At 39.7% G+C, this 13,361-nt stretch overlaps 1 protein-coding gene across 1 annotated transcript; it reads left to right on the forward strand.

Annotated features, from left to right (window-relative positions):
• The first annotated feature begins 1,387 nt into the window (after positions 1–1,387).
• Positions 1,388–12,452, forward strand: LOC118339476 (sterile alpha motif domain-containing protein 9-like). Its single transcript, XM_035677122.1, has 5 exons — positions 1,388–1,632; positions 3,014–3,126; positions 4,056–4,105; positions 4,198–4,259; positions 6,742–12,452. Exons 3-5 carry the CDS (start codon positions 4,087–4,089, stop codon positions 11,263–11,265), a joined length of 4,605 nt encoding a protein of 1,534 aa, XP_035533015.1. The 5' UTR covers positions 1,388–1,632; positions 3,014–3,126; positions 4,056–4,086; the 3' UTR covers positions 11,266–12,452.
• Positions 12,453–13,361: the final 909 nt, after the last annotated feature.

Raw genomic sequence — 13,361 nt, forward strand, 5'->3', positions numbered from 1 at the left:
CTTTATATCCCACCCTCCTAAATGGCTTAGATATAACGTGCTAATACAATATTTCACAGTTAATTAACTTGGGCTTTCCATCGTCAAGTGACTAATAGCTACAAACCTCTGATAACAAGTCAATATTTTTTAGTGGTTTCCACAGGCGGACAGTAGGGTTACCTCATTCCAGCAACAAGGTCTTGGGACACCAATAACCAAGTTCAAACCCTTGTTTTCAAGCACGTCTGCTGATCAACGTGATCTCCACTGGTATGCTATCAATGTCTTTGTAACACATCGAAAAAATTATTAAAATACAACACATCGGGTTTTTGTAGCATCCATGTGTTAGCACATTATTTTCCCACAAAGTACGGAAAAATTACCTCTCCAACTCAGGAAAGCGGTTCCACTCACCACTGATGCGCACTAATTCATCAAGATTCAAATTCCTGTTGTGACTGCTTGACAATTAAGCAGCCGTGGTCATCGACCAACAACTATGATTCAGCTTAAACTTATGAAAATTATCAAACATTATACTTCGGATATCATAAAAGTACATATTCTACAATCTCTAAAATTAGTACCCAAATATATTTACCACTTCCCTGATAGTAATGCCAATCAAACCTTAAAGTTGATTGATACATTTTTTACTTGATTGTTTATTTAGTAGCGATATGAAATCCGGGCTAACAGTAGTTTCAGGTGTGTTAAGTAATCAACAGCATCAACTAATGAGTTGTTGGCTCCTTTAAGTGAACAATTTATTTTAAAAAAAGCTGTCTCTCATCGTTCACTAAAAGGAGCCGTCATGGACGACACATCTCTATAATTTAAATGATATATGAGAAATATATGCTGAAATTGGCTGAGTTATAAACGGCAAGTGGTTCTAAATGAAGTACCGTTTTGGAGCCGAAAGAGTGGAAGAGTTGGATCTTATTGGTGAGCTGAGCCAAGTAATCTGGATGACCTATTGTCCTTCCTGCCTGTGGAGGATACTGGAAGACCCTTTCTGCCAATGTGAGAGGAAAAAAGGATTCTTAATGTAATAATAAGTAAGTAATAATGAAACTAAAACTAAATGAAACTTTCTCAATTTTTCCACTTAGTGTCTTAAAATAATGCCTTTGTCATAAAACATAATTAAGACTTTTTATCTCATAATTTCGAATTTTACATTGAGGATATTTTTATATTTTTAAGGCTAAGTTTTATCTGGGCTTCCATAATTTTGAAAAGGTTCCTCATTATAATGAGTTATTTTTCCCCCATCACATTGGCAGAACGGAGCTTCCATAGAACGCCTCATCCCTCCTCCTCAGGTTGTTTTTGGGAGGAAGAAGCAGGAAGTATCAACCGCATCCAGTGCACTGATGATACAGATAGAGTGCAGTCATCATCTTTACCCGTGATTATCCAAAAGTCAGCGGTTTCACATCGAGGTATCATTTCTTCAAACCAACACACACACACACACACACACACACTGTGTATCTGTTGAGTTTCGTTTCGTCTGAACCGACCGCCCACCGAAATCTAAACTCTGCTCCTCTCTCCTCTCTCCTCTCTGCACTCATCCGCTCACTGAGCTCCTCCTCTACATCAGCCTGCTACACTGCGAGGACAGACTGCAACAAGACAGTAAGTGTTGGTCTGTTTCTATCTTCTACAGATTATTCATTTATTCAACCGGATGCAGTATTTTGAGGAAATCCATTGTGTAGTGAGCAGACAATACATCTGTGTATGGACAATAGTTAGTGAACTCTGAGCTGCACTGCTTAATATGAAATGAACCAATGATAAATGTGGGCAGCAAAAAGATGAAACCAGGTCAGTTTAGTCTTTCCAAAGTGAACACATACAGGTCAGACAGGCTGAGAGGAAAATAAATCTCACACATTTGTGGAGGGGAAGCGATAAATTAATCACCAACGTTTGAGCAGAGTGATGAAATGATCTTAATCATTTAAAATGAAAAACAAAAGGCCACATCCTCAGTGTTATAGCCTGTCTTTAACTACACTTTTTACATTTGTAATTATTGGAAATCTTTTGAGAATATAACTTTACCACATCCTCGGCAATCACAAAAATAAAGAAAATAAAGAATAATAAAGAAAACCTATATTCTGATAGTTGTGTTTGGACATTACAGTACATTGGAATTGTGTATTGAGCAGACTGTTTCGAAATGACAGCTTCTTCCTGGTTTTGTTGTTCAGAGAGAGCACTGGTGAAATCATGATTTCCTCATATACTGTTGCCAAAGTTCATCTCAAAGCACCTCTGTCCATTTTATTACAGAGGAAACATTTTATATGGGGAACTGAATTGATAAACTAAGGTTTATATATCATGGACACTGGCACTTTGGATCTCTGTGTCAAAAAGGTGCTATATAAATAAAGCTTTACTTACTTACTTACTAGTGCTGATACTGCAAATACTGTACAGAAGATTATTGTCATGTCCTGGGAGGAAAAACTCAGCCTCTCTTTATCTTTTCTGTTTCCTCATCTGGGGGAATAGGGGTTAAAAAAACAAAAAACAGCAGATCAAACCTGTCCTTCCACATCTATTAGTGATTATATAATTGTGGGTGAGGAATCACGCTCAAAGAGAGTATCTTGAAATCAAAGTCTTTATTCAAACAGTGCACAGAATCTCACACAACCCAAAGAGTAAAACGTCAGTATTTAAGCACAATACAAGTTACACCCAGTATACGTCAACTAAGCCTAGCAAAAGCTAAGTTGTCTCTCGTTATTAGGTAGCATGGGAGAAACTCCAGGTTGAAACATCTTCTGGCCTTGACTGTGTGGTATGTTAATAAGGCAATAGTTACATCTCTACTGTATCTCTATAAGGTACAAAATCAGTTACAGTTTAACTAAATGTATTATTCCAGGCCCAGTTACGGTTGCCTGGTACATTCATATATGTATGTGTACTGTACAAAAATAAGAACTACCACCACAGGTGTACTAGTGATGGTTTTGTTTCCATTGTTGTGTTCCAGGTGTCATGACGCTGTGGTCTAGGGTTAGCAGCTACTAAAAGGCCAACACATATGCTAAATGCCTAAATATTTATCAACCCAAGAGAGGAGGCAGGCCTTACCTGAAACCCCAGGTGAGTACAACTCTTTCTCTGCCATGACGCACGCTCGACCACGCGGTTGCAACAGCTCAGTCATGTCCGCTCCTGTCCTGTTCTTGTGTCAGCGGCCATGAGAGGAGCTCTGCATTGGCCTCAGTTCAATTTGGTTAACAAATAGATGCAGACAGAAAGTAAACTGAAATAGTTAATGAATGAGGGTTGTTAGTCATTGTCTAAACCTCGCACCCCTGGTGTCTGCGTTCAGGCTACGGCTGCCTGGTAATATTGAGATCATGATTGTTTCAGGATTCCAGAGAACTGCCTGGAGCTCTTTATCTAACTGTGGCTTCTCCTTCCTGTTCCATCACTCCCTGACACATTTCAAAATGACCATGGTCTCATTTTGTTAAATGATAGCAGCCAGTGTTAAGCTAACTGACAAACACTTTGGATTTTATGTGACTAGCTTATTTCAGAATAAAAGATTTGCCAGTTAAACGCTTTTAATGTGAAGCTCAGGAAATGCAGTAGGAAATGTTGTGTTTTCCTTACCAATAACTTAATAAAACATTTTGTTCAAGCACAGGTCTTCTTGCTACTAATGCAGCTGCCCCCTGCTTGCCTTTAGAAAGAAAGGTTGGAGTTACTTTTGTCTCAGTATTTACCGTCAACACATTCACACAGTGATGACAAAGGCCATCACAAACAGAATTCATTCAGACACATTTATAAACTGAAGCACAGCATTGAGAGCAATTTGGGGGCTCTCCCTCCTGAGCCACAGCCACCCTAAATGGTTCAGTACTAAGGCCTTTGAACTAGCATAACTAGAATATTACCATTACTAATATTAGCCATGACAAAAGTCTTAGTTATCCAAAATATTGAGGTTTAATACGTAGTCCTAGATATTGCCATTTGATTATACATCAATATGTTCATATTTATACTTTCTTTTGCAGCATTAGTGATCAAGATGTGTGAAAAGTGAGAATGGATGACCAGGAAAAAGGTAGAGCTGATTTCTTATGACATTTTATTTCATGTGCTAGCAGTAAAGTGTCTCCATTTTAATTTGGTCTTTTAAAATGATTTTTCTTGCAGAAGTGACAGACGTTTGCGAAGAAGGAGCCAACGCTGTCATGGCAGATCAAGGTGAAAAGAAGGTAAATAACATTTAGTGTTTTGTCACTTTCTACGTATTAAAAGTACCCTGTAGAAGTCTCAACAAAACACACTGTATCCTTAAAGCATCTACAAGGAACTATCATTTTGTGCTGATTCTGGCGGCCCCTGTGTACTATTGTTTTCACCACCACAGCATTAAGAATAAATATATAGAAATAGTAAATCTTCTCACTGATGGTCTTGTTTGTAGGTCATATAAAAGCATCCATATTCTCTGTTACTTCCACAATGTAGTGCATATCTGTTTTTACAAACACACAAAACATCTGTTTACTTCCTGTCGCCTCCAACCTTATGATTATCTTTTTGTATGATGTTTGTAACATTTTTGATCCTTTTGATATTCACCTCAGTGTCTTTAAATTGCAAGGTTAGCCAGTCAACTAGCCTAGCTTGCTACTACAATGAATAAAAGCACCATCAAGTTTATGAAAGTTCTCTCCCCTTTCTTCCTCAAAACAATAATAATAACATGTATTTATAGAGCACCTTTCAAGGGACTCAAGGACTCTTTACATGTAAGAGACAAACAAATAGCCCATGAACAGAAAATAATAGAGGTAAGGATGATGACATTGACACAGAACATAGGCCTTGCTGAACAGACTGACTTTTTGAAGGTCACGATGGATGTGGCGTTTCAGATCACTGTCAGGATAAAGTTCCAGAGAGTGGGGGCGGCCACACTGAATCCCATCTGGGAATGGTAAGTTGACCCATGCCAGAGCAGCAAAGATTTTGGAAGGGGGCATAGAGATGAAGGAGGTTGGATAGAATTGTATGGGGAAGGCTGGTTGCCAGTGGAGGTGGATGAGGGTGGGGGTGATATGCTGCCAGAGCTTAGTGCAGGTGAAGACCGTGACGAGTTTTGCTCATCAGTCAGATGATGATGAGGTGTTTGCTGAATAGGCAAACACCTCCCAGATGGTACACCATTACAGTTGTCCAGTCTGGAGTTGATGAATGCAGAGAGGTCCAGGAGAATGAGAATACTGATGTGGCCAGAGTTGGCAGCGATGAGGAGGTAATTTTGATGAGGTCAGTCTGTGCTCTGAAACCAGATTGAAGGGGTTCATAGATCTCATGGTTGGACATATGCTGATGCAGTTGGGCAGCTCTTTCTGGGATCTTACTAACAAAAAGAAAGATTGGAGATCGGCTGGTAGTTGTAGAAGTCATCCAGATCCAGACCTGGGTTTTTGAGAACAGGGGTGATCTCTGTCATTTTAAAGCTATAGGGTCCCATTCCAGATTCCAAAGAAGAGTTGATGACGGCCACAGAGATGGGGCACAGGGTAAGCATGCCTTGACCAGGGTTGTGGGTATGGGGTATGGGAGGCATCCAGGGGGTGTAGTAGCCAGTTGATGGTGGAGAAAAGGCACCCAGCAAACACAGCAGGGACACCAGAGCAGAAAGGACCATAGAGGTTGGAAATGGTCCAGGTGCCAAAGCAGAAAGTCCAGTCAAAGGGTCGTGTAACTTGGCACTACCTGGCACTGCAGACTGCATTGTGCCCTTTAGTGTTGGGTTGGACCTTGAACATGCTGTATGATATTAAAGTAGTCCAGTAGTGACAGAAATTCAGCACTAAATGACCAGCTTCTGGAGTCCACATGAATATTGACGTTCCAAGTAGTAGTGTAGATGGTGAGTAGCTCAGATAGCTCAAACTTGAAGGTAGCAGGGGTTTCTGGAGGATGGTAGACAAGGACCTCCTGGAGCTGCCGAGGCCCTGCCGGTGTGAATGCAACACACTCAAATGAGGTGACGCTGAGTACTGGAAGTTCTTTAACTGCAATATCGGCTCAATGTATAACAGCAAGCCCACCACCATGACCCACAAAGCAAAACTGTTGTAAATCTTGCTGATTTTAACGTTGCAGCCTAGCAGCTGATCAATGGCGTAAGTTGGGTGTATAAAAAGAGCCACAGAAGTACAACAATTAAACTGTTAGCAGTACAGGACTGGTGCTATACTGAGTGACTAGCTAACATCACTAACAGTTATTTAAGACACTGACTTGATTATCAGAATGATCAAACACACTATATACAAAACAAACGGTAAATACTTTTAACGAAACCTAGTAAGTGACTGACATATAACACATTTGAAAGGAATTGTTGATATCCATGTTGTGTGTACATTGGCTTGCACTCTCATTTTCCCTTGCCTATGTTTGAACTTACTGTGTTTGTTGGTGCACCACCACCAAACCATAAGCAGTTTTCTGTTGTATCACTTCATCTTCATGCAAACACATCACTTTTTAAAAAACATTACTCCATAGTACCACTAGTGTTCAACTCCACAGGGTACCTGTAAACCTTTTCAAGTTGTTGTGCATATCTACAGTATACTTACTCTAATACTAATACACTAAATATTATAAACAAATAATTTGTGCAGTAATATGAGTTGAAAAATTTGAGAAAATAATGGCACTTTTTTATTTTAGTGTCAGGAAGAGGATCTGTCACCTGACATCAAAGACTGGAGTAAACATCAAGTGAGAGAATGGGTTCTCAAGTTGGATAATGTGGACGACAAAGTCGCAGAAATACTGTTTCAGCAGGACATTAATGGGGATAGTCTTTTGCTTTTAGATACAACAGACTTAAAAACATTGGGTGTGACTTTTGGACCAGCAAAACTCATCATTCATGCCAGAGATAAGGTAGTGAAATTAAAGAAAGAGGAACAAACAAGCTCTACAAATCAGCCTGGACGACCATGCAAGCCTTATCCATTTTGTAGGTACCATGACACATATAGATACATGGAGAGCAGCATTCTTGACATTACAGAATCCGGTGCCTCAGACCTAATTGAACCCTGCCACGAGTATAAAGGTTTCATCAATACAACAGATGAAACAAAAATGAGCAAGTTCACTACTGAGGTTATTCGCTTTGCAGCTGCTTGCATGAATAGCCGCACCAATGGCACCATACATTTTGGAGTAGGGGACAAGCCAGAGTTCACCCATGGTGAAGTGTTGGGAGTGGTCGTTGAGGACAAAGAGGCTTTTGCAAATGAACTAAAATCTGCCATTGATGGCTATTTTGAGCATAAACACAAACAGACTGCTCAAAAGTGCATCAAACCTCCTCGATTTGTTGAAGTTCTAAATAAGAATATAACATCATCTGACAAATGTGTGATAGAAGTGGACATAGTTCCTGACTCTACGATCTGTGAAGAAAACATCTTCCACATTTACAACATGGACACAAAAAAAGCCAAGAAAAAAGCAAAAGGTAAAGAAACAACCAAAACTGATTCGAAACCATTCAAACGATTCTTTGTTCGAGATGGTGGTAGCAGCAGGGATCTCCTCGCACCAACCACATTCGCCAAACCTATGGAAGAGTACAGCCAGTTTGCTGACTGCATCGCGCAATTATCACAACTCCGAAAACAGGCTGAAGAGAAACACCTTAGTGTGATAAAAAGCAGTACTCAAGGCTCTAGACTAAGTCAGATGATAACTGGTGGATCATTATCATTAGATAAGTCACACTTTGAGCAGTATGTGATAGTAACTAACAAATCACATTCAATCCAGTTTGAATCACTAGGATTTCTTGTGGAACTCAACCCAACAGCTGTTTTAGACTTTGATCCAGAATCAGCTAAAGATGGATTACAGCATCACTTCGAACAACAGAGTACAGTGAGTGTCCATTTACCAGCACGATATAAAATCACAGAAGGAGTTGAGGACATTGCAAGCAAGTTGAAATTAACTCGAAACACCAGCTGGGTATTCTGCAATGGAGGTATTGAGGATGAGGTACCTTCAGACATAGACCAGTGGTTGATGGACAAGGGAGCTTCCATTCGAGATGTGATTTCTTTCTTGTGTCGGAAAGATGTGCTTCCAAACAAGAGATTCCTTGTCATTTTCTTACTTTTGTCTACAGTGAGTGAGAAGATGGACCCTCTTGTTGAGACTTTCAGTACATTCTGGCAGGAACTCAAAGGCACAGAACAAATCCTGTGTATATGTGACAATGAACAAGCATTTACCTCCTGGAAGGACTTAATCAATGCTCGGTGCGGAATTGACATCTCTTTTAGATGCACATATGAGCTCACTCTTACTGAAGTCAATGGCACTATTCTTAGTCTTCTGTCAAAAAACCGCAGATCCAGCCGTTTCCTACCTTGTGGTGGGGGAAGCAAAGTCCTTCTTGAAAAAAAAGTGGAGCGTAGCATGAACACCCTAGAGGTCTTGTGTGTGAACCAATGTGAAGGGGGAAACGAGGACAGAATTGTCATAGAAGAGAACTTCTACAAAGGAGGAAAAGTGTCATGGTGGAATTTCTATTTCTCGGAGCAGCCTGGATCCACACCATTTATCAAACGAGACAAGTTTGACTTCATCATGAACACAGTCATTCCAGATTTGTGCTCCCTGAGAAAAGCATGCGTGTTGTTCAACCTCATGCATGTACCTGGATGTGGTGGGACAACTTTGGCCATGCATACTTTATGGGCTCTCCGAGACAGATTCCGTTGTGCAGTCCTCAGAGACAGCAACGCTGACTTCACTGAAGTAGCTGAACAAGTGGTCAAACTTTTAATGTATGACCATGAAGAACAATTACCACGGGTCCCTGTTTTGCTGATGATAGATGACTTTGATGATAAGGAAAAAGTATTTGACTTGCAGCAGCTCATTGAAAAAGAATGTGTGAGGAAAGACATTCAGTCTAAGTCTGCACAGGTAATACTCATGAACTGCATGAGGTCAGAGTCCCCTGACGAGAATGAAGCAACTGAAGACACAGTATTCATTGGAAATGATCTGACTGAGAAGGAACAGAAACTGTTTGAGGAAAAACTTGTAGAAATAGAGAAAACACACAAGAATACGCAAACCTTCTATGGATTCATGATCATGAAGAAGAACTTCAAACCAGAGTACATTCAGGGTGTGGCCCGCAACACCCTGAAGAGCTTCAACATCAGTCAGAAACAGGCACAACTCCTAGCTGTTTTAGTTCTGTTGAATGTATACGGCAAGGGTGCCTCTCTCTCCGTCTCTCTATGTGAGGAGTTTCTTGGTCTAGAACCAAAACCATTTTGTGGAACCATCAAAGTTGAAGAAGGATTTGGGAAATTTTCACCTTTAATTACCAGCTGCTCAGTTGAGAGTAAGGTAGTATTCAAAGCTGTGAAAATGATCCATCCAAGTATTGCAAGCCACTGTTTGCAGGAACTTACAAAAACACACAATGTGAGCAAAGCTGATATTGCAGACCTTCTGCTGACCACTAACAAGTTTTATGAGAGCACACAAGGCAAAGACAAACTCCTGCAAGATGTTCATCAAATTTTGGTGAAGAGATATCATTCACAGGATGATGAATCGAAGTTCTCTCCACTAATTCAAGACATTGAAATTGAAACCCCAGGACTGGAAGAGATGGTGCTAAAAAATGCATCAAAAAGATTTGAGAAAGATGCCGTTGTCTCTCAGTTACTAGCCAGATACTATTACCTAAGAAAGAAGGATTTCCCAGAGGCAAAAATTTGGGCACGGGGAGCAAGAGATCTTTCCAAAGACAGCTCATATATGGCAGACACATCAGCACAGGTTATCAAGCATGAGCTGAAGAATGCTATTGCAAACTGCAAGGAAGAGCCGATTAGTCCTGACAAACTGAACATGTTTCTCAAAATGGCTCAGTCAGCAATAGGTGCATTCAAGGAAACACAGAGCCTTGCAAAGAAGGAGTCACTTCAACGATTACAAATCAAGACAGACAACTGCCCTTTTAATATATCGGGGTGCCTGGGAGAAATTCAGGTTGGAGTACTTGTCATTGGCGTGCTGGCAAAGACCCCCATATTTTCTTCTGACAATATCCGCCATGACATAATGAGTAAGGTTCTCTCTGGAGACGTAAAGCTTCAGGATGTAGAGAGACATGATCAACGACACTGCAAACACAGACCCTACTACTTCATTCTCAGACAGTTTGAGGATGTACTTGACAACCTCAAATATAGGATGAAGGTGAACTTCGACTTCCTTGACAACTTTTATGTGAACTTGGGGTCCAGATTTGGAATGAAAGACAGTCGTGAGCAAATAGTCCAAAATGAGGTTTTCAGATGTTTCAGACAGTATGCAGAGCTTTTTTGCAAGACAGACTCTGCAGCTCTTTTGAAGTATAAAACAATGCAAACAATGTTCAAACTTCACCAAGCAAGACAATACCTGGAAATGAATAAAGCTGATACCTATGCTGGGATCCTGAATTGTCTCTCAAATGGCACCTTACCTGACAAAATGGAGAAGATTGCTCGGCAGTATGGTTTTGTTTTTGATCCTCATCATAACTCGACTGTGAAGGAAAGAATCAACTTCATCTATGTCAATGTTGTGTTGAGTCGGATCAAACTGGAATCACCGCTCATTTGGCCATACCAGAACCTGATTGGTTTCCTTTGCCAAGTTCTGCGTGAGCCAATCCCATTAAATGATAATCTGCCACTGCACTTCATTGCAGTTGTGCTGTTGTGGCCACAGCAGCACCCCTCCGGTTCAGAATGTGGGAGTCTGGGGAAGTACATCTCACAGATGAGGACCTCGTATCACACAGTGATGAAGGAAGTGTACAATGGGAAGAGGCCCACTATCCATTTCTTCCTGGGGAAGAAGCAGGGCTATGACAGACTGGTACACTTAGGGGAAATCAAAAGGTGCATCATGGCTGGGCACGAACAGTTTTCCTCCATTTGGGCAAATGGCAAAATATGGAAAGAGAAGAAAGTGGTGGAGCTCCTTTGCAGGGTCACTGGCGAGGTGAAGAACGACTTGATACTGGCAGATACTTGTATCCGAGGTCTGAAGGTCGAAGTCACTCCAGTGTTTCGAAGTCAGCTTAGTGGCCATTCTCAGGGCTCAAAAGTGTCATTCTTTATCGGTTTCTCAATGAAAGGCCCCGTTGCACTCGACATTAACTAGACTATGAAAGCAGTCTGTACCAACTGTACTGTATTTTCTGCTTCTCATTGTAGATCCACCTGTTTCATACACCCTTGTATACTTTGAAAAGGGATTGAGTTGCTGTGATGCTATGTTACATTTTTGTGTATTCTTGCCTGTGTACATTACATTGTTTTGTGTTATTTTTAAATATATTTTTTTGCCTTTATTAAGAAGACAGCTCAAGATAGACAGGAAGGGGATAGAGAGGTGATGATAAGCAGCAAAGGGCCAGAGGTTGAACTCGAACCCGTGGCCTCTGCAATTTGTTTTGTAAAGGAAATCATTTGTCAAGTATAACCTGAAAATCAAACCTCTTAAAAATGTTATAGTGTGTAATGTTTTTTAATAATGAAATGAAATAATGAAATTATCTGACATTTGAAGATGAATTCAACCTTTTGTCATGTTCTGCATTAACTGAATTGATTTAATAATGTGTTATGATATGAAATAACCTGCATCATACATTTACTGTTGGGGAAAAAACAAGTATGTAGTTGCAATGTTTTATGTATCATATCTTTGATCCTGCATGTTTCATTATTGATTTCAACGATGTTTTACTTTTTATTTCAACAGTCATTTATTTTTACTTGAAATACATTTTTTTAACCTTTTTTATCATTATGTGTTACATTACTTAAGTGATTTTGTACACACGTCTTTTTCTGACATTCCATGAAAAACAATGACGAACGTTGAGTTTTGTAATAGTTTAAAAAAAAAGTACTGTAACATAACCATGTGAGAATGTATTTTACTGCAATATGTGTACAAGTTGTCACTGTATTCCTAAAAGCAAAGTACATTGTACTAAGCTGTATTTTTTCTTAACATGCTATAGTTATTAATGTAGAATATAAAGATACACACATTAAATACATACATATTTACAATAAGTACAGTAAAATAGTCTTCTTTATTACTTAAGGATGTTTGTACCTGTATCAAACACTGGAGGGCGCCATAAGCAAATAAATGATAAAACCTTTGCGCCCACAGGGTCTGTGATTGCCCATAATATAACTCAAGCAATGTAATATTTTATTCTTCACTGGTTCTTTTTTATAAAAATCATGTTTAAGCAAACTTCAACTTCACTTTGGATTTCATGCTGCTGGATACTTATCATATTAAATCAATCACTGCATTAAAAGTGAAACTGAGAATGAGGCTCACTTTTTCTTTTGCCATCCTGTCCGAGGACATAATGGATGTTCTTTTTAGTAGAATGTCCTCCATTTATTATTTCTTTTGGCTTGATGATTATGAAAACCTGGAATTGTGCTTTAAGAAGGGAATCTCCCCTGTAGAGAACTTTTTGTGCCAAGCTTGGGAGAGAAGGCAGAATATTTTAACACTGAAAAGTATAATAATGTATAATTTGTATATGTTTGATCACTGTATTTTTTTATGTCTTGTAAGCCTATTGGAGTTGATGATCGATGAAGCACATCAATTAAATCAATCCAAAATAACATCAAAATAACACAAAGCTGGTTAGATGGTTGTAAGTGAAGGGATGGAGAGTCTGTTTTGTGGTGTCATCTGAGGTTTGAATGGTCAACAGACCCTTTCTATTGTGCGTAGCCTTGCACACACAAGCTCCTGTTGGGGTGCTGCAGATGGGTCATGTTGATTAGGGAGGTGTGGGTCCTGTTCCTGAATATGTATGTTGCTTTCTGGCCTGTCTGAGCGCAGGTCCTCAGCCTCAGGAGACAGGCCTAGTCTGTGTCACGCTGATGTCAAAGCAGCAGATGGCTCAACAAGTGACAAACATCTGTAAGAGATTGTATGTCTAAATTTGAGGAGAGACAGCATATAGACAAAAATACCCCACAAGCATCTGTTCGGTTTTAATATCTTAGTCTTTAAGTGAAACAAGATAACACTGAATGTCATGATCTACAACACAGGACAGCATTTTCAGGCAATGCAGATTTACATCTGGAAGCAGTAGAATTCACAAAGAGATTCACAAAGTTGCCCAATGCTGTTTCATCTGTGAAAGCAAGAAATCATTAATGTCTTATGTTTATCCATAATAATGCATCATAATTCTTATGTTGGTT

Source organism: Morone saxatilis, unplaced genomic scaffold, assembly GCF_004916995.1.
Source record: "Morone saxatilis isolate NCDOM2014 unplaced genomic scaffold, NCSU_SB_2.0 Contig5, whole genome shotgun sequence".
Lineage (NCBI taxonomy): Eukaryota > Metazoa > Chordata > Actinopteri > Moronidae > Morone > Morone saxatilis.